The sequence below is a fragment of the Elaeis guineensis genome, chromosome 1 (genome assembly GCF_000442705.2).
Source record: "Elaeis guineensis isolate ETL-2024a chromosome 1, EG11, whole genome shotgun sequence".
Lineage (NCBI taxonomy): Eukaryota > Viridiplantae > Streptophyta > Magnoliopsida > Arecales > Arecaceae > Elaeis > Elaeis guineensis.
The window spans coordinates 96,808,245-96,835,349 of NC_025993.2; the positions used below are offsets into that span (position 1 = coordinate 96,808,245).

General features: G+C 36.9%; 1 protein-coding gene across 11 annotated transcripts; it reads right to left on the reverse strand.

Annotated features, from left to right (window-relative positions):
* Window positions 1–347: 347 nt before the first annotated feature.
* On the reverse strand, window positions 348–26,740 carry LOC105032890 (pentatricopeptide repeat-containing protein At1g76280). Of its 11 annotated transcripts, none has more exons than XM_073256965.1 (15): window positions 25,635–26,740; window positions 22,725–22,764; window positions 22,575–22,635; window positions 22,418–22,475; window positions 19,603–19,796; window positions 17,676–17,783; window positions 15,400–15,582; window positions 11,555–12,298; window positions 10,991–11,086; window positions 10,551–10,730; window positions 8,992–9,219; window positions 4,457–4,600; window positions 4,057–4,245; window positions 1,590–1,709; window positions 348–1,500 (listed from the first exon to the last, which is right to left on the reverse strand). In XM_073256965.1, the coding sequence occupies exons 2-15, from the start codon at window positions 22,736–22,738 to the stop codon at window positions 1,099–1,101; spliced, it is 2,721 nt and encodes a 906-aa protein (XP_073113066.1). In that variant the 5' UTR covers window positions 22,739–22,764; window positions 25,635–26,740; the 3' UTR covers window positions 348–1,098. The 11 variants fall into 11 exon arrangements, with proteins under 11 accessions (XP_073113066.1, XP_073113064.1, XP_073113061.1 ...); XM_073256963.1 differs by having other exon boundaries at window positions 25,632–26,740; XM_073256960.1 differs by having other exon boundaries at window positions 22,725–22,854; window positions 25,635–26,739.
* Window positions 26,741–27,105: the final 365 nt, after the last annotated feature.

The following is a 27,105-nucleotide window of genomic DNA, read 5'->3' on the forward strand; positions in this document are numbered from 1 at the left end:
TCGGATCCTTCTATTTAGGGTCCAGCCATGCATCAAAACACGACATGCTGATTGCCATACACTGGCAAATCAATAATAGATTAGCTACTCAGTTTCTTAAGTCTCTCTAGAAAGGTTGTGTTCTTATACTAGGAAAGCGAAGGATTTTAAATTCAGACAAACTATTAATGACCATACGCAACTGTGTCGTTGATCCTCACTATCTCATTTTCATTTCATCCATCTTTTCAAGCATCCAAAAACAGAATGTAAATATCTATTTCAACCGAGCAACGGTAGGGGGACTGGCAAAACTGACAATTCAAGTAGCACTGTAATAGCAGAAGGAAATAAAAATATCAAAAACAGGAAAAAGGAAAGAGGAACAGTATATAAAAATTTTTTTGGTCAGGGGACCAGATCCATATACATCCATGTGTAACAAAATTTCTGATCAAGATTGGAACCATAAATAGCATATTAATTGAATATGCATTGCTCAACATAGCAAACTTAGTTACATCAAGAACGTACAAACTCACTTGTTCACTGTTCCAACTTATAAGATGTATGAGAGGCTGGAAACTGATACCTGACAAATTGCCAGCTGCCTTATTATTCTTGTGTAAACGCACATGTATATCAGTAATCCCAATGTTGCTAAGCATTTGTAGGTTGAATGTGGTTTAGCTCAATGAGGGAAAATGAGTCCTCATAAGCGCGGGTGCTTGTCAAAACATGTCATCAAAATCCCACGTAGAAATATGCTTTCATCTCCACAGCTGCCCAGATCTCATCAACCATCACGATAAGAAACAGGCCAAAATTAATTGATCTGCTGAGGAAACATCCATCACTTCCATGTCAGAACAATCAAATGTTAGTGGTGCCATTTTGGTTTATATGGAGGATTGAAGCCACCACAGCTATCTGCTCAACAAAAGACATCCATGAATGACAATAACATTGGAGGGCTTGATATTTTTCTCGAGCTCATTAAACCGCCATCTTTGATCGAAGTATAAAGGCCAATCCATTTGAAAGAACTACTATTGCAATCTCTAGAGAAGTATGAAGGCCAATCCATTTGAACGAACTACTCTTGATATCTCTAGAGATTCAAGCAGACCCTTTACTGGCACCATAAGAAGAAGAAAGCCTTTTGGCCCACAGGCTTTCCTCAGAAGACCATGATATTGAGCAGCCAGTGATTGCACACCATCTCAAGTTTAATAAAGCTGTTGCAATATACTCTTGAGATTCTTTGAAAATTTCAATAATCTCTAACTCAACATCTGGGCCTTCGTTGTGGACAAGATCTTCATAGGCAATCCTCTTTTCATGAAGAATGTTTTCTTCTGAGATCATTTGCATGCACAGAACCTGCAATGCCTCCATCGCAGTGTTATGAAATCCACACTCTACATATGCAGAAAATGTGTACCAAAGGGTTGAAGGATTAGGCTGGATTTTCGCTCTGAGTATACCCTCAATTACACGCTCAACTATGTCAATCTGACCCTGACAGAATCATGCCATAAATAAATTAATCAGTTAATTCTCAAGAATCATTAACATTGAATATTCCTTGCAACAAACAAGAATACTACCTTTAAAGATGCTTCTCGAAGAATTGTATTGAATAGTTGGATGTCTGAATGAATTCCTTCAGAGCGAGCTTGATCCAAAAGATGTAGTGCACCCTCAAAATTTTCATTTGCTAGAAGTACCTGAGAGTTGCAGGGAAAGAAACTTTAAAAAAAGAAGTAGATGGCCCCATATGTCTACTCCTGTCTAAGCCATGTCAGCAAGCATGGGTCATCCATGAGGGCAAGCTAGGTTGCTCCTCAAGTAGTCATATAAGTATGTTTGAGGAAAAGGGAACAAAAAACATGCTACGCTTGTCCAGAAAGACCTATTTAGCAAGAAAACTTCAGACCATGAAGTCATCTCCTAGACAGCAAGATGGAGACCGAGTGTGTTGAAAACCATCTTGGTAATTAATGCAAGCCCAAAAGACAAATAACAAAATTAAAGGCCAAAACAAGAGAGGAAAATGTTAATGAATTGAAGAAGAATCCTAGGGCACAAGGAGAATCTTGTTAATATATGCATTAAGGATAAAACTAATAAAGCTGTATCTTCAAATGAAGACTCAGACATTATTTGTCAAATTGATATCTGTTTCTAACAAAGTCAATTTTAGGGCTACAAAAGTTTGTGAAATCATACAAGCAAGATTTTAAATCCCGCAGGACAGGATTGTTCCAAATTTTCCTATGGAACAGAATGCACCACCGTCCTACCCCATCCCGACATTTGGAACGGAGGATGTCCCCGATATCCCGATCGGGACACTAGGACACTAGCGGGATGGTCTTGTCCCGACACATGGAATGGTACCCAATCCTGGTGTCTTGCGGGACGTCGGACCTAAATTCTTGCATACAAGTCCTACATATAAACATAATGGGCTTTGGACGTTATCTGCCCTTTACAAACAAAAATTCTGAAAAATTTCAGAAGTTGTATTTTTCAGTATCAGTTTACATTGTAACTTGTAATACATCTGGACAGCCACAGGACGTCATTCTCCACATAAAAAGACAGCACTGATGCAAGACAACTCGATAAGAAGATTACTTTGTTCCTCCATGGACTATAGTTGCATGAGCTCCTCTCCTCTCGTCCTAGATCTTTTTTTGCAATGTAAAGGCAAACAAACCAAGTTGATTCAACTAGATTTGCAATGGATGGTACCATTATTCTGGATCAACTTATGTGTAATACCATGAACAACATTTTTAGTCAAGTTTTAAAGTCAAAGTCTCAAGCTAATTTCTTGGAAAGCAGTTTTCCAATTTCTCTAAAAAAGATCAAGATGCTTATGGAAGTACTTAAGTTCCATAAAAAGTCAGAGACTATGCTAGACTTCAGAAAATAATATATAACTTAACAGAAATAATTAATTGGGATATGCAATTCCTAAAAATATGCAATTACTATACAGAGTAGGCAATCCATGAATTTTGTCATCTTTCTTCCTTACAAGCTCATTTGATGCCCTTTTCTTTGAAGCAGAGCATCTACCAAAAATAACTGACTGGAAATTAAAATGTCCAAACTTAAAAAAGAAGTAAAAACCTCTTAAGCAGACAAAATTTAAGAACATAACTAACAGGACCCAGAGTATGTTATTATTTGCCATCTTTACGCACCAAATCTATAAACTAATATTGATATTGATCGATGTCCTTAGAGGAATAAACATGAGAAATTGAATCAGATCTATGAAAAGTCCAATTCCAAACTTGACAAAAGAAACAAAATAAAACCCAATAAAACACATGAAATCCAGACTCAGCCCCCCAACAAAACTGTAGATTAGGTTTATGCTTGGGTTCAATGTGAAATCACTTTTAAATATTAAACTGAAATGAATCTTTGTTATGGTTTCAAGAACTGTCTTCAACATTAAGCAACCAAATTAATTAAAGTGAAGAAAAGTAAAACATGAAATCATATTTTGATGGCTTATAGTTATTAGGGTGAAGGCCAGACATATTCCTACAGATATCAGAAATACTATTTTAATTAAGCAGAAAGTCTAGCCTCTGCTATTAAGTAATCCAAGGGCTGATATCAGATTATAAGCCTAACATATAATAGATTGTCGCATATGCATTGTTACACAGTCCAAATTCAGCAAGGGAGCCACTATTATGTACTTTCTTCAGTTTATAGGCCCTATATTGTGTGGACTTTTGTTAAAAAACCCAAATCACTGATGATGCTTATGCTTCATAGTACATCTTGCCATCTAATAAGCACAGCCATGTCCTTTTCTCAGAGTTCCACAACCAGACCTCCATTTTCGCCTCATTTTACAAATCAAAAGTTAGGTCCATACGCTTGGTTAAGAATAACACATAAACATAAGTTAATACCATAATTCAGCATAATGTTTTCATTTGATCAATAAAAAAGCAACTTCCAATATACGCTACAGGTTATGGTTAATGCATTAATTTTGGGAGATGTGTTTAAAAAAAAAAAAAAAGAACTGTAGTATAATACCTTTATGAGCGCGGTGTATGTCAATAACTGTGGACGGAAACCATCACGGATCATCAAGGATACCAATGCACATGCAGACTTGAAACATGTCAGAATGCTGCAACATTCTATCATAATATTGTACGTAGCAACATTGGCCGGGAGACCACATGATCTCATGTTTTTAAAGACTTCAATTGCCCTGTGACTCTGCAATCCATTGAAAAGCTCTTCATCAGGTTCAGCATGTAATCCAATATGCACCATATAAACAAGGAAAAGGATATTTCTAAATATATCATATTAAATGAGCACCATGCTGATCTCCACCCCACCCCAGATCACCTCCCCTGCCCAACAACATTAAAAAAAAAAAAAAGAAAAAGAAAATAAGAGAAAGATACAAATAATCACTACATACTTCCTTGGCCTTAACAAGTGCATGCAGCACAATATTGTACATATCAGATTTCTGATAAGGATCTGTCTGCCAAAACATGTTTTCAGACACATTTAAGTAAGCAAACATCTCTTGTATCATGCCCTCGGCTCCAAGAGCTCCAATCTGAAAAAGAGGGAGACAAAGAAGGATTATGCTAAGCATTTAAAAAAAACAATAAAAAAAAACTACAGAAATTGAGATTATGCTCAAAATCAGAGATCCCCAAAGGTGAGAATCATATAAAGCATGGAGTAACAAGGCAAATAAAATTAGTACAGAAAATAAACAGCCATTTTAATGTCTAAAATTGCTGAGTCAAGTTGTGTTAGATATGCTTCTTAGTTCTACCAAGCCCTGGGCAACTCTAAAGAAGTTCAATCAGCTCTAAATTTACTTCAAGACATCATACACTAAGAATTACATAAAACCAATAAATACTTCTTGCAAATGCACATAATGATTCACAAAAGAAAAAAAAATCCAAAATCTCAATAGTGAAATGACCAAACCTTAATGATGCTTATCTCTGTGGGTTAAATAGATGCAATTGATGCTAGATCACAAATTTTGTTTATTAAGTTGCAAGTAACAACAATAACCAGTTCATCTGTTGCTTAGATAAGGGTTTGATGGAACACTAAATGAAATCTCATGCACTTGATGCAATCAACTATACAAACATGAGAAGCAAGCCATATTTATTTTTATTTATAGAATAACTGAGGATAACATGAACTTCACACTTAACTGTAACATAAGAACGTAATACAAAGATTAATATTTGCTACAACTCCATTGAATGATCAAAGCACACTTTGCAGATAACAACAGGAGAAATTATTTGATCAGTCCTAGAAGCATGATATACTCCACAAATTGTGCTGATTTTTGGATGTTGGCTGCATTTGATAAATAATTTAAATCCTCCTTACTTTTAGAGGTCCGTTATGAAACATTGGGCAGCCCGTTTGTCCATCAGAGGTTTCTGATATCACTTATTTATGTATTAAGTGGTTGTTATGTGGACAGTTCTGACAAGATGATACAATTGTTTGAACTGAAACGTGGTTGAGATAGAGAAATCCACTCAATATTGGATTATTATATTTTAAGATGGGTGGATAATTGTCCATTTTGTGAATTCTCAATTTTATTGCCAATCATTCATTTATAAACCTGATCGATTATTGGGGCAGCAATTTTCTTACCCAGCTCACCAGCCTACCCAAAATAAACAGGTTCGGGCAAGGATTCTTATAATCATATCAGCTTTGGGTTACTCAAGAGAAGGTCCACCAAACCACCCAGAACTAGGTGGTTTGAGACATACCAAACCAAACCAACCATGAATAAGGACTGTCCAATCACCCATACAATCCCATGTCAATGCCAGCATGAATCAAGCTAAACCATTTGTTCCTTTCGGTTTCAAGCAATTTCAGGCTGTTCCAGAACCGAACCAAGTTTAGGCCTTTTTAACCCTCCTCTCCCCTCTCCTAATCCTCATCATGTCTTGTGATCCTATCCTCTCATGATTTTTCTCAGTAGGGTCACAGTTCCATCACCATCATTGTAGCCCCCGCCTCCAATGACAATGACGATGACAATCACAAACCACGGAGATGACCTTGGCAATGATGATGACGAACACGACCATCACAAACGATGACAGCCATGGTCTAAGATATGCCTATCCCTCCCTCCCTTGGTTTCAATATGCCTTGGGTCGATACATACATACCAGTACTATGTTGAACCGATTGTTGACTGATAGGACTTCCAACACCAATTCAATGAACTTTGCTCAAGACAAACCATATTATAAATGGGTCCAGCTTTAAGGATGGCAATAGATCATATATGGATTGGATAGGCTATTATCAGCACCCGGCTAATATTTGCCTCAGGACATGGCAAGGCGAATAGAGTCTTAAGGTAGGGCAAGGTAGATAAAGTTAGATGGGGTAGGTTGGATGGATCAGTCACGTAAAGCTACAAAAATCCTCTTTTTTTTGCATATAAATCAATTTTTCACCTTAGGGAGAGAACTTGTGAAGAGTTATATATATCCAGATCGAGTTCAGGACTCATGTTATCAACATCGGTGGAACCATCCCAAACCGTGCTGCTCAAGATGTACTAAATCGTATCAGCGGCGAATTAGAACGGTTCCAACATCCAGATCAAGAAATTGATGAAAGAGAAGAGGGAGAAAGAGAGAAAAAGAGAGAGGAAGGGAGACAAAGAGTGTGGCCAACGGCAGCTAGAACAAGGGTGAGGGAGGGGGAAGAGCGCTTTTGAAGCCCTCTCTCCACCATGCGTTGGAACAAGGATAGATCCTGCATTTCAAAATGAAGCAGGGACTTCCACCCCTTTTTATATTATTTTTTTAAAGTTGTGAAATCGACAGTCACTACCAACTTTACTTAAAAAATTAATATATATATATATATATATATATAAAAGCAAAAGCCCTTGTTTCATTTCGAAATAAGGGCCCACCCTTATTTGGACGCACTGATGAGAGAAGCCCTCTCTTGCCCCGATGAGAGAAGCCCTCTCTTGCCCCAATTTCAACCACCGCCCTCTCCCTTTCTCTCTCTATCTTTTCCTCTCTCTCCTCCCCCTCCCCCTCCCTTTCTCTCACTATCACTCTATCTTTTCCTCTCTCTCCTCCCCCTCCCCCTCCCAATTCTGCCTGTCGATTCATGCCATAATAGTATGGGACGAAGGTGTACCATACTATCTCGCCAACCAACCGGCATGGATGCCCATTCTGATACTATTTTCCTTGCATTTTACCATTAGTTGCAAGTCAAATAAAACTCGCCCTATTAAGATCAAGTTAGATCAAGTGCTTGATGAGGCAAAATAAATTGCCACCCCGATCGAGCCCGCGTCTATCCGCCACAAACCAACAAGTCGCCATTGAAATTAGGCCTAGGCCCCTAAGATAGTGGTAATACAATATTAGGTTGTGGCCTAGTTACTCTTTGACTTGAGTAACTAGGACTGTGGTGCAACTAATTGTTCAGAAGAAGAAAAATATAATCAAGACTGCATGCTTAGAATTCATCACTTATTCTCAAATACTTAGAATTCATCGCTTCTTCTCATCCACTATAGTTTGTTCTCCTAGATCACTTAATTCTGATACCTAACCTTGGATCACCTCTTCTTAGTCCCATTTTCTTTTTGGTTTTTAGAGTATACAAATGACAAGTGAAGCTTTAACCAGGTTGGCAGGTTGGATGTGTTCATATAAAATAAATGTGTTTGGCATGGAATTACTCTTATTAACCCGATTATTGATGGGTCAGACATGCCTTAAGGGTTTTTTGACCATCCTAGACTCAACCTGAGCAGCTTGACCAATTGCCTTCCTACTCAAACAGTACCATTAATCTCCCAACACTAAATCCATCAGTGAAAAGCCTCTAAACACTAGATTGGCATATGGGCATTTAAATTTGGTAATCATGATCAATGATGTAGATCCTCGATTTACATGGCCCACCATGCAATTTGCATTAGTTTAAATCATCTCTAGAGAATTCTCTCATGTGTGTTTGTTGGTGAAATACATACTGTTTTGGCATGCTGAGAACTAGCGTGCTCTGTACAAGAACTTTTAATGTGGATACAAATTAAAATCATAAAATATATTCAACTTTAATGCATGCAATTACCACAAATAGTTTCCAGGCCCGCCAGTCACTTCCAAAGACCAGTAAAATCGTTATTATTTTAAGGCATGTGTCATGCATGTAACCAAAAAAAGAAGGCCAATAATTGGTGGATGGCTGTGGTAACAACTAATGACAGCTCCATAACTAGGGAATATAACATCGTATTCTTCATAGATAAATTTGTTATGAAAAACTCCTGTATATGTTTAATAAGCTTCTCATGTTTCTATCCCTATCATGGATAGAGTTCCAAGAGGGGTGTGTTTGTTTATGAATGGACAATATCCACAAAGACTACACGAGTACACATACAGTACGTGCTTCATGTTAGGCCAGTCACAAACCCATTTTGGTTCCTATTAGAAAGTTGCATGTGCATTGCACGTGTGCCCCACTAAGATGAAAGGTGAGAAGCAAAGCAAGTTGAGATTAGCAAACAAAAATCATTTGAGAGGAATAGGTAACAAAAAAGGGGAGAAATGAGTACTATTTGAAAAAGTCCACTTCCTGTTTCATGGAAGGTATTAGATGGCATTTATTAGATTGTCTACATCAGATGAAATCAAGTCAAGAACATAGGAACAACAGAAAGCACCAATATGGTGCTAAACTGACACCACCAGTCTAAAGTTATCCATCAGCATTACATGCATGATAAGTGGCAGGATCCACAAAAATTGCCCATTGCCAGAGTTCTCTGAAAAATGGAAACTTCACAAAGGCAGTTGCATGAAGATAAATGTCCTTATAACGGGCCTTGATGTTGTGCTAGATTTATAATAAAACAAGAAAAAAATCGTCAAAAGAAGAAAATGCAAGAATTACCAGATTCTGCATAGATCGGTAGCTGTGCCGTATTCCCATCATCATCATATCCATCTCTATTGTCTTTATCCGTTTGACAACATCAGCATGTGAAAGCATATTTCCCTTCTCATAAGGAACATTGACTGTGCCAAACAAGGAAAACATAAGCTCATAGGTCCGGATATTCGAATTTATGTTTCGACGCTTCATTTTAGTCAAAACACGAACAGCTCGTTCAGGTACATCCTGCATGAAAATTCAAAATGATTTCCAACAATCTGTGAACTATCTTGCATATCTATAAAATCTGAGCAAGGATAATATAATATGACAAAAGTTGGAGAAAACTTGTGAAGACATAAAATATCTAATAGAATATCAAAAGATACTAAAAGATTTTATGGTGCAAGTATGGTTAACAAATCTCAATGGGACATCCTCGAGGACATTGGGATGGTGTACCATTCCAAGAGTCAGGATAGGATAGTCCTACCATTGTCCTAGCACCCTGAACATAGCATCATAGGACATCCCCCATCCTAGGTGTCTGGATGGGAAAGGATGGCGGCACATCCTATTTCGTAAAAATAAAAAAATAAAAAAAAAGCGGCAACCCCATCCCACAAGATTTATCTTGGGTATTTGTGAAGGATACATAAACTGGATCCCAGGTCCATCTTTTTTGTGCCTATCATAGTAATATTTATAATCAACTATCAAGATTCCAAGCCTCACCTCCCTATCACGACGGAAATAGTCCACGAGTGGGGTTGCCAACCATGCTCCAGATCATGGAGTTTTCCCCTTCTAGTCCTCAAACCTTCCTTTGAAGTCTGGAGCTCATTGTAACCGTCTCTATTGGATGTATTTACTCTTGCTTAATCTAACAGTTACAGTTATCTTTCTTTCTTGGTTATGATTTCAGAGTTATCTTTCTTTCTTGGTTACATTGCTGATGTATCTAGAAGTGAAATTGTTGAGCTTCTCATGCATCACGCACATGTGATTAACAAGACATGGACCAGGATGTGTAAGAATTCATGGTTGTGATATTAATCATTCTCATATAATGTCTCCAAGCATAAACCACATGTTCAATGTTTAGAATACTTATTTACTCTATAGCTACATTTGAAGGTTACGAATCAGAAGTTGGCAAGAAATTAGATAAAATGAAACAAAAGATGCACCAATCCATGTGAGGGGGGTAAACTGCAGTATGCACATTTTCAAGGCACAGATATAAAGCTGACTGATGCACCATGCAATAATTTATGAAAGCAAAGGAATGGAAACTTTCTTAATGACTTTCAGTTCTGCCAACAATTGGCACTTGCCACCACGTTAGCAGCTGTACATGTAAGTAGCAAAATATTTGTTTTATTTTTATAAAGTTGGAGAGTATATCAAAATCAAATCCCAAAAATATATAATCCAAAGCTAGACCTAGGCTATTTTAAGAAGGAAATACAATGACCAATTAGCTGACACAAGATAGAAGAAGAAATTAAAAAGCAAACGTAGAGAAGTTGATGAAACCAATTCATGGAGTCCTTTGTAGGAAGAATATGAGTTACCATGACATCACAGGCAGCTAGTAGGGCATTAAAAGGACGTATATACTTTTGTAGATTTCCAGAAATTTTTTCCAACAAAACCTCAGCCATATCCAGTTCCAAATTTTTGCTATGACCAATGGAAAGAGCTGCAAGAGTATCATTGTAAGGCTCAATATTCTTTTTCTCCATTGATTTAATCTGCAAAATTTATGAATAAATAGTATGAAAGTACTGGATATATGAATATAGAGAAAATACACAATATATCATTAAACAAGTATGCTGATTGTTTTTGTGTTGCATCCAAAATGTTGAGGTACCATCCTAGTTCCACCCTCCCAGTTTTACAAGATATCATAATTAATGATCTAGTGAAATCAAAAATATTAAAACTTATTTTGATGATCTCATTTTTATTCTTATATAAAACTTCCGCAACCATATTTGAAGAGCAATACCACTTTCATGCCATAAGCAACTCCTTTTCCATTGATAACAGCTTTAACAAATCCATCATACGAATGCTGTGATGGTTCCACTCCAAGGTTATGCATCTAGGCAGAAGGGAAAAAAGATGAACATGGTTAGATGTATGGGGTTTTTTTTTTATTATTAAGAAGAGCTAATGACTCTTCAATTAAGTTTATCTATAAACAGATAATGTTCGTATAATCCAAGAGCATTATATAAAATTCAACATTTTAATAGTTCAATCACAACCTCCAGGATATGAAAAATTTAATGGAAATTAAAGATGATGTACAATCTGGCTCAGCTCGAAAACCTAGAAAACATTTTTGTGAGTGTTTCTTCTTTTCAGCACCAAATAGATAAAGCTAGATTGGACAAGTACAGAAGAATAAAAAATACCAATGATTATCTAAGACTCTTAAAATTACAAAAGAAATAAATAGAAAGAGAAAGAAGAAAGTGCAACATACTGCAAAAGGAATTCGGTTCGTGTATGTATCAGAAAAATACAATGCCCACATCTTAGAAAAATGTGCTTATTACAATGGTACCTGCAGGAACAACTGCTCAGCCAGTTGGAAGTTATTAGACCACGCACAGGCATGGAGCATATCATTGAAAGACCACCTCAAAAAATTCATAGTGGGAGGAGATGCCATTTCGGACACCAGTTTCGTCTTTTCATTACTGAATTTGGTCCTCTCATCTGGTTTAACTGCAAACTTCAAATTGTCAGTTCCAATAGCATTAGCAACGGCGGGAAACATCTGTGAATTGCTTCTACCACTCTCTACGCTGTCGATGAACCTGCTTCCAAGGGTTTCAGTGAACAAAACATTAGATGCATCAGGCAGATCAGGCTGATTTTCAGCGGTCCTCTCTGATTTGAGATTCCCAGTGATGTTATACGGCAACTGGTTTCCACAACTGGTTACATCCATACAAACTTCTTTTGAACCCTTATCAGCTTTAGTGGAGCTTCCCTCATATAACATATTCAATGTGCTTTCAGTGTCCAACAAATATCTTACTCCAGATGAATTATTAGTCAAGGGTATAGGAATATCTAATCTTGATGACCGGTATCGTCCTGTGGCAGATATTGTAACAGAGGCACTTTCTTGCCTAGCAATAGCCATCATGAGTTGCAAAACATTGTATGCCGATTCAAGGTCGCCTAATTTAGTGAAGGAGCGAACAAATTTCCGTAAAGTAATAATGCTTGGGCTATAGTACCTAGTGCAATCCTTCCAAATCTCATGAACTGCAGACAGATTTTCCTGCATAACTGCAAGCTGGAAAACATTTAAGAATCAACAAGCAAATAGATAAAGTACCAAACGATGGATATTAGTAGTAATTGAAAAATTAAATTAGAATTACTAATCAAATAATTGCAATGATAAGAATAGAAATCACAGTAAACTATGATAAGACATGAATGACATTTAAAAAAAAAAAAAAGGAGGCGTGTGTTTTGGTGTTTTGTGGATTGTGAGGGGGGTGGGCGCAAGTCCCGACAGGTAAAGGCCAAAATATTTAAGAAGCATTGCCCCAAAATTTGGTTTTGGGTTAATAAGATCTTTTCCTCAATAATTCTACTAAAAGCTAACCACAATATTGTAAAACCAAAATAAAACATGAAGTTTCCAGTCAAAGGAACTAATATGTGGCCTTCAATATTCTTCATGAGCTGGGTGTGAAAGGTTAGAATTCCAACAATTGAATTACCTATTGAAATTCAAATTCACAGTTTCGTTGTTAAGATAGATAGGACAAAGGTCAAATTTTTGTTGTTTATATGAACGACATCGTGGTTACCATAGACACCAAAAGAAGACCATGAAACTGAAGCAATAACTCCTATAATTCAGATATCACAGATCTGCAACCACATAAACCTTCAAGGAATACTGAGGTTGCATGATTAGAGAAGTTCAGCTTCAAATATGTGCAGAATGAAACACTTGATTTGCTGAAGGATATTAGAAAATTATCCTATCAATTTTAATTATCACCCAGAATCAGAGGATGGAGAACTAGTGTAAGATAAAAAATATCACCTATATATTGGTCGCATACCAAATTCATTGAAAGAATGCTCATAATCTCAATCATCACCAGACAGAGACAGTCTTCGCATAGGATATGGATGTCATGAACTTGATGATGTTATAAAGCAAATTGGGGTTAGTCTATGTACAATAGAAAATCTATATCATATAACTATATGTTCATTAAAAACTAGAAAGCCCAGATACTTGGAACAGCAAGAAAGAGTAGTCGTCACGAAGTTTAGTGCAGAGATTAGGTAAGGCAATTGCTCTAGCTACTTCTAAGATAATTTGATAAGGAACTTTATGCAAGAAATTGGTCTGCAGATGACTGAAGCAGTGTGATAATCACGAAAATATTAATAATTCTTCCAACATGATATTCCATGGCACCAAATGGTCTTCATTTCACAGAGATCCCATGTTGACACTAACTCTATGTTTGGTTGAGGTCATCAAAGGGAGGATGGTTGAGGTTGGAAGGATGGATGGCCCTCGCCCACTGTTTAATTCAAAAAATCTTAGGAAGGATGGATGAAAAGGAGCGATTATCCATCCAGCCTAATGCATCAATTTACATCCTCCCAAATTAGGAGTATGCAAGGGGTGGATTTCTATGTTGATAAAATTACCCCTCATTAATTTTCTAGCAAAATCCTAGTACTTCATTTTTTTTCATTCACGTTATTTATATACACATATTTTATCTTACCCATACTATTAAATTTTATTACTAATTATTTTAATTTTAATACAAAATTTTCATAACTTTAAGTAAATAATTAGAATTACCTTCTATTTTTCTATTCATATTCACTATTTTTTAGTTAATTATTTGTATAAAATTAACTAAATTAAATTATAAATTAATTAATCATTTATATAATTAATAAATATATATATTAAATCATATATAATTAATTTATAAAATGATTTATTAAATTAAATTATAAATTATAAAGTAAGTTTATATATTGTCTTACTTCTTTAGTATAGATAAGTGTTATAAATCGATAACAATAATACTTCTTTTTATCCAGGGATAATTTAACTCATGCAAATATCATCTATCCTCTCTTTCATTCTTCCAATACCAAACAGGAGGGAATCATTTCCATCCATCATTTCATATATTACCAAATATATGGGAGGATGGATGGAAGGCCCATCCATCCTACCCCTCATCCTTCCTTTCTCACTTCTCCAACCTTCTTCCAATCCATCCTTCATACCAAATAGAAGGTAAGCCAATGAGTCCATATTTTTGTGAAGAATCCATTGATCCATGATCTTTTGAATAAAGAAGGCATAATTAGAAGAAAAATCAGTTTTAGGAAACAATGATACAAAAATTCCAAAAATCTCTCAAAAAAACTACCTCAACTTTTTTCAATCTCAGCTCAATTCTTGGTAAAACAAAAGTAATTTCTAGTTTTAAGGTGACATTTAGGCATACATTTGCGAACAGTAATTTAATCAAATATTGCATTGACTTAAGTTGTGAAATATCCTATTTCAACATTTCCAAGCATATCTAGCATAACTCTAGACTCTATAGCTCATCTCTATGATAAATTTATCAAAGTGGGACATGGGGAAGCCAAGGGCAGAAGCCTATCTCTAGAGACAAGTCATCAATGTTAGGAAGAAGCATATTATCAAACAATCCACCAGCAAGGGTCAGTCCAATATACGTGCATGTAATAATAGCAGTCAGCAACCGTGGCAATAAAAATACAATGAATAACATGCATAACCAAAGGTGCACATTGGTTGTTGTGATCTAGCATAAAATGAAATAGACATCATATGGATTGTCGTCATCTAATATGGAAGGTAAGTCACCAAATAGATAGTTGTCATTTAAGAAATGAGGAAGAGAGTGTAGCAACCATTTGACTCCACAAATATCGTCTCCCTTTCATTTATTTTTCTTTTTGTTTTACATTGTATGAGTTTTTCTTTTGGGTCATGTCATCAAATGAGATTATCATGAAATAAGAACAGCAGTTGGTTACACATCATTCGGGTTGAACTGTAAACAAGAAGTATCATTTCATTATTGTACAAACCCATAACTCAGATCAACCATATAATTATTGGAGATTGAAGGATGAATGGATGCTAAAAAATGAAGTCAGTTGAAAATAAATATACAGTAGACCAACAAGACAGTCTAACAGTTGATGAGTAAAATTTGTCAGAGGAAGATCCACTAACAATTTAAAAGATCAAAATACATAAGTTGCATGGCTCATACAAGCTGCAGAAAAGTTGCTGCGCTTTATTAAGTAGGCTTAAGTAATCATTATCATGAAAATTAGTTCAAGATCGTCACAAACCTTAAGAAGTTCCCAATAGGTTATCTCAGACTTCCCTACATGTTGGCTCTCCATCAGCTCCAAACAGTAGTCAGCATCTTTCAGGCTCTTTTTGATTCCACATCCAGCTAACAAAATATTAAACATTGGAAGTGCAGCATTGACGTGATCATTTTCCCCAAGAGAAGTAAGCCAGTTCAATGCCTAAACAGAGAATAAAAGGATAAAAATACAAAAAAATATTAAGAGATGCATATAATCAGAAGAATGTACCAAGAATTCATGTTTCCATGAGAAGAAAAACCCTTATGATGTTTGTCAATGAAGGGTGAACATGGTGACATTCGATCCTGAGTGTTCGACATTGCAAAGTTTGAGAAGTCCACAGAATGGTGGGATTCTATCTCAAGCATAAATTTTAGGGGAAACCAATGACAGAAATTTGATGGCAAACAAAAGGAAATTGTGAAAAGTCAGCAGACAAACTCTGACCATTTCAGGATCTGTCCATAAAAAAGAGATGAGGTTCTGAGAAGCAAAGAAGTGGAAAGAAATCACTAGTATTTTGTCACAGAAGTGAGCGGTTATGATGAACAAGGACCCTGGCACAGGACACATGATCATAACCATAGTGACGAAGGCCTGTCCAAATTATTTGGGCTTGGCTTTGACACTCCTTATTCCCCAAGGTTTCCTACTTGACCGCCACTGCTCAAGCATTCACGATACTAAGTTTAGATCCATTTCACAATTCAACATGCTCTTCATGACTGAATGTCAACCTAACATCAATCCTCTACCATTTTCAACTTGAACTCAGATTGTTATATGCAGTGTTTATTGAGGAAAAAGTTATAACAATTAAAGTTGCACTATTTGGTACCCTTAGTGCCTATTTGGTTTTCCAGTTTGACTAATACACATAATCCCAAAAATTACATTTTGTGAATTTTAAAAAACATGTTTGGGTAGCTGAGAATGTTGTGAACACAAAAATCCAGTTCTCACTAGAGGCCCATGTTCTTCCCCCAACCCCCCAACCCCATCCCCCGTGAAAAAAAGGTCATCAAAAATTGATGCCATGTAATGTCCAATGCTGATAACACAGACCCACGTTGTCCACCTTCCATCTCTCACCCACAGCCCCACCTCTCTCATCATGGGTTATTCGCCCAGCACCAGCACTATTCAAGGCCTGTCTGGATATTCCTATAAGATTGGGTTGAAAATCCTACAGGAATCAAGCCTGTTGGCCTCTCTAACTTGTACCTTCTAAGCGCTTGCCCAAATCCCACCACAAATCCCAGTTTTTGGGCTGCAATATGGAAAAAAGGACCCATGGATCTGGGTTGGAAGCATTTGGTTGATAGAGCCATGCTCAAATGGGCGGCCCAATCCAAGAACCCTGCAGGAATTTCAGCCCAATCTTAGGGGAATATCCAAACAAGCCCTCACAAGAAATTAAGACATAGTGGGATGGCTGGACATCCCACCATCCCGAGTGTCGAGATGTCCAAGTGCCGCGGTGCATCCTACTCCATAGAAAAACCGGGACACCCTGGTCCCACGATATTTGAATCCTTGACTATTTGCCTAATAAATCCTTGCCTTCCTCTCTTTAAATAAGAGGGTGGGGTGTATGACTGTCGTCTCCCTGCCTCCACCCCCATCCCTAACAAGGGAAAAGAGAAAAAGGGAAAAGAAACCAATGAATTCCCTCTGCAGTCACAGCCACAACCAACACCACCACTCACCGAACAGTTTCAGCTTACCCCTCTTTTTCCTTTCTTTACAAAGGTGGGATTAAACAAACATAAAATTCTTTCCTAGTTTTATACATTCCATTTCATAGTAGCTAAATAGAACATTTTCTTGCTGCAACTTATTTAAACAACATTAATAAAACCCCTCAGCCAAACAACCCCTTATGGTTGAACTGGTCAGAGCTTTCCTTTCAAAAAAGCTATGTAGCAAGCCGTGGGGCCTACTAAAAATTGTTTCCGTAGGTGCAAATGTTTAGTGTGATTGTGCTGAAGAAAGATCAAAAAGCAGAAGGAATGAAGATGGTAGCCAGTCATGAATTTCTTAGACTCATTTAGGCTGTTATGGTGAAAGAGTATTTGAATATATTAAGACATTTTACTTCACTTAAAAAATCAATTTAATAAAAGTTAAAAACATTAATAAATAATAATAAGTCTAGCAAAGTTCACAAGAAACAGCTTCCAATTTCTAAATGACTAGAGAAAAGATTCAGAGAACTGAAGTACTTATATCACAACAGAATGTTCAAATACCTCCTTAAGGTATCCTCCTTTACTTAAGGCTTCAATGATAAACCTGCAGCTTTTCCTGTTCATGCCCACTGCTTTATCCTTCATAACTTCCCACGTTTCCATAATAAACTACACGAAAAAAGGGAAATATCCATCAATGCATGCCAAAACCAATTTATATCTGATAACAATTCCAAATAGACTTTTCATGGCATTTATGTCCAAGAGATGATAAAATAGTTCAAAAAAATAGTGTTAAAAAGCAGCTGCAGTATGTGAGAGGTCAAGGGACAGCATAGTGCATATGCGATATGTGGACCGCATATATGGGTGCATATGCAATTGCTATTTTTCTAATTATTCAAAAGTAACTCTATTATATTAAATACAATAATAATAACAACAATGATACTAATATTTTTTTTGGGATGGATAATATTAAACCTAACCATCAGCTTGAACCCTCTTCACCTGTACAGGCCCATAAAAGAGTGGGCTATATTTTTGGCTCCAAAATGCTAAGCAAGCTCATAAATGCAGCCTCATAATACTATAACTGTATACACAGCCATACAATGCTAAGTGGACTTTGTTTTTGGTCCATATGCAGTGTAAGCATATATAGTAAGCACATATAGACAATGAGGTAGGGTCAAGGGATTGCATATATGTGGGCACAATGTTTCAAATACTGGTACTAGATCTCACTCTGGGTTTTTGCTGGAATGGTATGGTACCGGAACTGACACATGGTATGAGACTATATCCCATAACGACAGTGTGTACCAAAGCTGGAAACATGGTGGAATGGTATGATGCCATTTATATGATCCCATTTCAGCAGCAGTGTTTAAAACCTTTGGTTACTGGACATATGGCATCACGTTTAAAACATTGAAATGTAAGCCATCACTGATATGGTAGAATCTATAATAGTAAGAACAAGAAAAAGGACCAGGCACTCAAATTTTAAGGAAAGGAGGAGAAAGAAGAGGTGGAGATTTCATCAGGTATCACCTACACAATTTTATTGAGACTATATTTGTAATTATATAGGACTACAAAAAACAGAATCCTATCCTCTTAGGATCTTCATTAAAATTACTTCACCTTAAGTGCTCTCCAAATAGAGTTTGCAGCAGCCAACAAAGTAGAAAACTTCAATAATTATAATGCAACCTTACCTGGCTATCTTCCCACTAAGGGGCTGTTTGGTTGCTTGTGAATAGGTTGCCTACGAATCCATTTTCATGCAAAAGTAACTGCAGTTGCAAATAAAAAAGCAGCAATTCTCTTTGCAATTATCCTATCCTCTTAGGATCTTCATTGCAATTACTTCACCTTATGTGCTCCGTAAACAGAGTTTGCGACGGCCAACAAAGTAGAAAACTTCAATAATCAGAATGCAACCTTACCTTGCTAGCTTCACACTTAGAGGCTGTTTGGTTGCTTGTGAATAGGTTGCCTATCAATCCATTTTCATGCAAAAGTAATTGCAATTGAAAATAAAAATGCAGCAATTATCTTTGCAGTTACAAAAGTTATTTTCTATCTGCTCACTTGTAGCTGATAATTACAAATGCATTTGCTACTATGACGCCTAATGAGGTAATGTTAATCCTACAAGCAATATGGTAAGCTGGATCTTTATATGACAATTAAGTTGAACTGCAGACATGAATGATAAGCTTTTGACCTTCAATACATTTTCAACAATTAAGTAATCCGATCATGCAACAAAAATCATATACGAACATGGTTTGACCATGAAGGTTAAAGTTCAAAATTTCTTTCGCTTAATAAAACTCATATTCAAATATTTTCATTAAATAATGTGCATAAAAAAATCACTAACAGGTACTTCAGGATTAAAAATTCGAATCATTGAAATTTTCTGCATAGCATAGTCCAAAATAAAACTTAAATATCAGTTCACCACTATTCTTACCAGGGGATCAGGAGTTTGAGCACAGTATTCCAGAATATAAGCAAAATCATCAACACTTAAAAAGCCATTGACATGTCCAATATTCAAAAGCAGCTTAGAGGCTTTCTCTCTATCCCCAATGCGAAGTGCATTAACAACTTGTTGCTGTGCAAAACTAGTCCTTGGACAGTGTCTCCATCCAAAATTATTGAAATCTGCAAATTATTGCATCCTCCCGTCATATATTATATAAATACTAGCTTAGAACTCCGTGCGATGCACGGCATGTAATTATTTCCTCAAATAATATTTTTATAAATTAAAAATCCAACATAATATAAAAGACATCATAGATGATATCAAATGTTCTAAATAAAAACATAAACTCAGACACATATCCTTTTGCCTGGTTCAAGGTTTGCAGCACATCCAAGTCCCCTCATCTTCAACACTCTATGGGAGCTAGACAATCCAAAGGGAGCTAAGCATCCTATATTTACTGGTGGGCAGTAGATGGATTGATGTACCATTTAGTTTAAATTTTAAAGAACTGAAGTTAGGAAATAGGTATTCGTACTGAGTTAAGCCATTCACTATTTATCATAAGCAATTGCAAAATTCATGAGAAGTCCATAATCAGCTATTACTATGCCATGATAAATTCGTTTAAAATCATCAAGGAATATCTTTAATTTATAAATTTCTCACTAATACATATAAACAGCAGAAGCTAAGGTCATCCATCACCAATTTCTTTTTTCACCTGAAAGCCTTCCAACAGAATGTGGACCTTAGTTCGGCGACATCATAAAAATCTATAACTTTGAAATGTTCATAGTGCAGACAATGGCCCTCTAGGTTTCATTTTTAACACCAATGACAGTATAAAAATATGAATAAAAATAAAATAAAATAAAAAAACTTTCGTATGTATGGTTCCTGGTTAACGAGAAACTGCTGGAAGAATCAAAAAGCCATGTAAAACATAATCAAATGTGCAAAAAAAAATCTTGTTTGAGTAGAAAGAAACAAAAAACTGAAAAATTCCGACAGATAGACTATTAGATCACCATTCCTCCTCCACTTCCCTTTGCAATGGGCTCCTCCAAAACTCCGCATCGCAGAACTTAGCCTGCACCTCCTTCTCCATGTACGTTACCTCCACCGACGGCAGCTTCACCGGCCATGCTTCCCTACCACAGCCACCGCCACCACCACCCCATGGAGACCCATGCCCTCATCCCCCGCCCAAACCCGCTACCATCCTACTTGGGGCCGAACCACCCCTTCGTCTTCTTAATCACAGCCCGTCGCTTCGTCTTGACCTTCAGCACCCACTGACAGAGCACCGTCGACCGTCACACCACCATGAGCATCAGGAGATTCACCAGCCCGCACAAGAGAAAGAATGGCTCCATCGGACCGGCAGTTGTTCGTCAATGCGAGCCAGCCATTCACGATCCATGCCTCCCTCACCCTCTACCTGGACTTCGCGACCTCCACCATCCTGGGCTCCGCCCTCCTCACCCTCCTGTCCCCCCACACGAGACCCCTCACCCTCGACACCCGCTCTCTCTCCAACCTCTCCGCCCTCAACCCCCTCTCCCTCTCCCACCTCCCCTTCTCCCTCTCCCCCTCCAACGCCAACCCCATCCTCGGCCAATCCCTCACCGTCTCTGTCTCATCCCATCCCTCCCTCCTCCTAACCTTCTATCGGTTTCACTCCACGCGGTTTTCTGGACATGTGGCATCCAAAAGGCCCAACCACGTGTCAAATGGAGACAACCCAATGCGGTTGCTCCGTTTTAATATATATATATATATATGATGTGTATTATTGAGAATGATTTCTGACATGCCCATAAATTCGTATTATGGGCTTGTGGGTCACAGATCACGACTTTAAAGCTATGTTGCTTGGATAATAACATAAGTGCTGATGTCAAATACTAATACTAGGCATCAGATGCCCTCAACTACAACAAAGCACAGTGGAATCCATGAGAACACATCCATACACATACAGATACAATGTCTATGCATGCTGATTCTTCTAGAAAAGAAATAACAATTATCAAGAGTCAAATAATATCTACATGTAGAAACCCATTTATATAGGTAGCATGAAGAGGTGGCAGTGTGGCACAATTAACCCATAAAGGAAACACGTATGACATATTAATATGAATGATAAATCCATTAAAAAATATATCCTTATGGACTTATTGTCAAGGCCCCCCTCTTCTGCAGACTTTGTTCCTGTTGCCCCTTGAGCACATTAAAAAACCAATGGGTATCAGACTATCTGAAACTTGCCTTGCTGTGTTTCAGAAGCTTTACCATAGAAGTTGGATTGAGTACATTTTGTTGGTTGGAAAAGACTTTTGAAAACTAAATCTTTAGAAAATTGAGTTTTCAAGCTGTTTGGATGGTAAGGGAAATTAAATAATATAGAAGTGGGTTTTGAGATTTGACTTTTTTCCCTCCATCGGAAAACCTTTTCCTTCTTTTTTTTTATTTTCCACAGGTTTCTGAATATCCTGATGAGAAAAGAGCAGAAGAATACAACAAGCATAGGGATGCATTAGAGTCTAAGGAAATATCTGCCTCAATCAGCTAGAAGGATCCTGCAAAATACAGCTTTAAAGTAGTCTCAGGTTCTTGAAGAACTATATGATTCAGGTTTGTCAATTAAAGCCATGATTACGAAATCTGCAGGTTCACTCTTGTTACTGCTTAAAAAAGAATAACATAACTGATATCACTTTTGCAATAAAATACACCAACACGCACTCTTCAATATTCTAATAAGATAAGGAGGGTGCTAATAATATACCATTAGAACCATTGGATGCCTGAGATGAATGTACTCTATCTGCACCATTCTTTTGTCCCTGAAAGAACCCACTTTAAGAAATCAATTTCTTCATTAAAAAAAAAAAATCTAGAACTAAAACAGATTCAGCCAGGATAAAGGAAGCACATCCTCTTACTCTATCACATGCTTTTGGCAAATTATGGAAATTTATTAGCAATCGACGACAAGTTCTTGATCTGAAATCCGACACAACAAAAAAGAATAATTATACTACAGTTAACTGATCCGTTTACAAGTGCAAATGAGTGTGATCGGATCCACTTACAGATATCTATTCATGACTTCAGATTTTGTCGACCATGATTCTAAAGAGAGGGAGACAAAAATAAAAGGAAACCCCAATTAGGATTTCAGCTGGCAGTTTCTGATAGAGATGATGAGACTGCACTGAACCTCTAAAAGAGGCCAAGAGGAAGGATATAGTGGATAAATAAAAAGAAATCCAACAATTTGTAAAAGCCATAATCAACAAAAAGAAAATTAAAATATAAACCAAACCAGCGAGCACACAAACCAAAAGTAGCAAGAAACAAACATCACAAGCCAACAATCACTCTCTAGTTTTTACTAGTATCCGAAAAGCAATTGCAACCAATATGATAAAGAACTTATTCAATCTCATTAGACATAAACAATTTACCTAACCAGCAAAAAATAGTAGAGCAACGTGAACAGACAAATAGAAGCAAGAAATTTCCACGACACCATTAAATATCATAAAAAACAAGCAATTTGGACTCAAAATGAGTGTCGGAACAATACCGGAAGCAATTCTCTCTGTAATTTCAAACTATCTAACAGATTTTGATGTCCTTAATAACCCCAGGAGGCGCAGTGATCCATACCATCATTAGTAGTTCTGAAGAGGAAGCAGAAGAACAAGAAGAAGAGGAGGAGGAGGCCGGGAGGTGGGAATGACGCGAGTAGGAGGCGGGGAAGCCGACACGACGTGAGGACGGGAGGACTGAGGAGGAGGCGGAGAGGCTGGGACGACGCGAGGAGAAGAAGGGGAGGCTGGGACGACTCGAGGAAGTGGGGACGCCGAGGAGGAGACAAGCAGGTGGCGAGGAGGCGGGGAGGAAGCTGCCGCCACCTCCTTCCCCAACATGCCCTCTAAAGAGACTGGGGATCATCCAACGGCGTACGGGTGGGAGACGGGTTCAGGCCGGGCCCAAACCGCGTCAAAGAAAATCCGAGTCCGGCCCGATGCAGATTTGATTTTTAAATCCAGTCCCAACCATCGGGTAGGAAAAATATAATCTAAAGAGTAATTCTTTGCGGAGAAAAAAATATGCCGCTCCACCGCATTACGTCCTGTAGCACAATTAATGAGGATAGACATTTAATATAATTTAATTTTTTTAATTTTTTTTAGACTTACGTACTTTTCTTTTAATACATTGATGTCATATTGTTTTCTATAAGATGCAATAAAATATCGTAGGATACAAACAAAACGTCGTAATATTATTATGACTATGATGTCCTATTTACATCCTATAACATCCAATTGCATTCTATAGATTCATAAAAAATAAATAAAATATCATAATAATATTATGGCATCGTGTTGTAATTCTATAACATCCTATTATATTCTACAGATAATTATTATAATTTTATAAAAAATTAATATAAAATATCATAATAATATTATGACATCATATTATAATTTTATATAGAACTGAAAATGAATTAAGTCGGACCAAATTATATTTCTATCAGAGCTCGACTTGAAATATTTTTTTCTATTTCGGATCAAACTTAAGTCTAAAAAAATTTTAAACTTTAAGACTCGAGCCCAATCTGAATCCAACCAAGCTAGTCCCAATTATTTATTTGATCCAACTATTAGGTTGGCCCGAATTTAAAACCTCCATGTGTAACATAAAATATTTTAATTCGTAACCAGTAATTCTATCAACCCACCCATGATTTCACCAAAATAACACAATGCGGCACTTGAAGCATGTTTGCAGACTACTGGCATTCTCTGATGACAAGGATATTATCCTTCAAATTGAAATCATCAATAAAGCTTGAGCATAGCATGGTAATCCACCTGTAATTCAATCATGAGAAAAAGCAGAGCTGGTTTCTTTGTCAAGGACTAGCTATGGATGTCCTAATCCATATCTAAATGTTTGCAGGAAAAGCATGATGTGTCAACTCTTCCCATCTTATTCCACAGTCAAGGCGTTCAAGTTTCTCAGTAGATTAGGGTAAATAAGCTATTATTTTGAAGTCAGGTCCTCACGAACATAGCACACAGAATAACAGAACCAACGAGCATAAAAAGATTCCTACCTTAATATAAAAGATGTAACGAACAAAACCATAAATTTCAGTTCTGTCCACCAAGACTAACAAGAGGAAACCATCCCAAGGGATCAAGAATACAAGATACAACACTTCTTAATCATAGGGATCTTTTTTTTTTTTTTTTGGATAATATGTGGAGCCAGTGGCTATGCATTAAAGAAAACTGAGAAGAGTACAAAATGAGTACAAGTAATTACACACTATAAGCAATAAGGAAACCAAAAACTCCTAGATTAGAACACAAGCAGGAGGAAGGTCAAACTATGGTATCAGCTGAGAAGAAAGGACTCCTATGAACCAACGAAGCATTAGTGTAGAGGGGATAAGGACAGAAGCCATTTAACATCAAAACAGCAGTAGATGATTCACTAGCTTGTACTTGTTGATGCCAGCACTGTGGAATGTAAGACTTTTGTAGGTCACAATAAATGCCATAGTCTTCCATGCTGAACACAAATCTGAAGTAGCAGCAGCACTTTGATGTATCGCTGGAGACATATTGTTGAGATTGCATCATTCTTGATTTGAGATACGGAACATATCTGAAGCGCGTTGCACATCAAATAAGAAATAGATTGAACTATGTTGATATGCAACTGAGAGGTACTGAGATGAACAGACGCATTGGATGAGCTTCTTCGATAAAACATCAATCACGATGAAAACAATAACCCAACAACGATAAAAATAAAATATAAATTTTAAAATTTTTTAACATATATATAATATTAATAATTAAATTTAATAATTAAACTTATCCATCAGAACTCAAAAAACCTTAGAAACTCCTTGATGATTATAATCAAATCACAAAAACATACATATAAGGAGAAAATCAGAAGTCATATACCACCATGAAGACCACGAACTGATGATTTTGAGATCTTCACGAGACTCCAAAGCAGAAGCCCTCCAATAGTGATCCATACAGGATTAATCAGGACCCTTCCTAACTCGTCGTAGTGCTGCAGCCTTCTTCCTAAGTGCGCTACTGTTAGTCCTTTGTAAGAACTCGATGCACCATTGTTTGTATGCTTTCATGACCTCCACTAGGACCACTCTAGAAACCCTTTTCCAAAGGATCTCACCACACTCTAATCAGATTTTATGTTCAACACATAAACAATTTGATTTTAGGACAAGTATCTTATACTTTCCTTTTTTCTTTTCCTTTCCTTTCTATTTTTTTCTCCTTTTTTTCTTTATCTTTTTTTCAGATTTTTTTTATTTTTTTTCCTCATTTCCACGCCCATTCTCAGCCAAAAATGGCACGTTAAAACAGGTTGTGGCGCCCCCTTTAAATAGGAAACATGGGGCGACTCCATGGGATGCCAACTCTTGGCGTCCCAAAACTATTACACGCACAAAATAATTTTTTCGTGTAATCCAAGGAGTTTGCATGGAAACCAAAGAGGTTAACCAGTAGAAGGACTCTTCCACTGCTTGGAAAAAATTAAGATGCCAACACTTGGCGCATGAGACAAGGATAAAAGGTATGAAACCAAGAGTCCATTCCATTAAGGACTCTTCCCAAAAATCAATGCACAAACGGGGGCGTCCATAATTTTTTGGCGTGTGCTTTCCTTGCCAGAGAAGGACTCTTCCTTCTCTTCTGCGCCCACAATTTTAAGGGTCATCTGATGACACGGTGAATTAATAAACACGGAGAGAATTAAAGGAAAGAAATTAAGAGTCCACGTAGAAATGAACTCTTCCATTTCCATCGCATAAAAGTGGGCGTCCCATAATCTTTTTGGCCTGGAGTTCCTTCCTAGTGAAGAACTCCTTCTCCTCTTCCACGTCCCACATCCCAAGGCACCATCTGATGGCGCACAAAAATAATAGGATGTGTGGAACATGTAATGAAATTAAGAGGAGTAAAAAAGAAGGACTCTTCTTCTTAAACATAAAAATAAATGTGACGCCACCTATTAATATGCGTGTGGTTTTGATGTGGAGGAGATTGATTCCATGTGGAACACTTTCACAATATCAGATAAAATCAACTAATAAATTAGATGGTTCAAACCCAATTACATTAGATCAAGGTAACAAGACTAGGTTAGCACAAACACCTTTGCACTGAACCAAATTGAAAACTTGGATTAATTCATGTGCTAGCAATTTAATTAACCCATTAAATTTATAATAAATTTAAATTGATTAGATCAAAACCAAATCCCTATTGTATGTGACACATTGAGTTTCAAATCGAGCCAGCAGTGGACTCAAACTCTTGACGAAATCCTAATCCGATTGGATTAGGTCAGCTCAAGAGTCCCAATCAACTAGGACTCTTCCTAATTGATTTTAGAATTAAACTC

Bases quoted from the DNA above. Each gene is read 5' to 3' on its own strand.
- LOC105032890 (XM_010907481.4), bottom strand. From the start codon at position 23,592: ATGATCCCCAGTCTCTTTAGAGGGCATGTTGGGGAAGGAGGTGGCGGC. The intron at 15,583-17,675 runs GTATTTGAACAT...TTCTCTGTTTAG, and splicing joins AAGGAGGATACCTTAAGGAG to GCATTGAACTGGCTTACTTC. The intron at 10,731-10,990 runs GTATTGCTCTTC...TAAATTTTGCAG, and splicing joins TTGCTTATGGCATGAAAGTG to ATTAAATCAATGGAGAAAAA.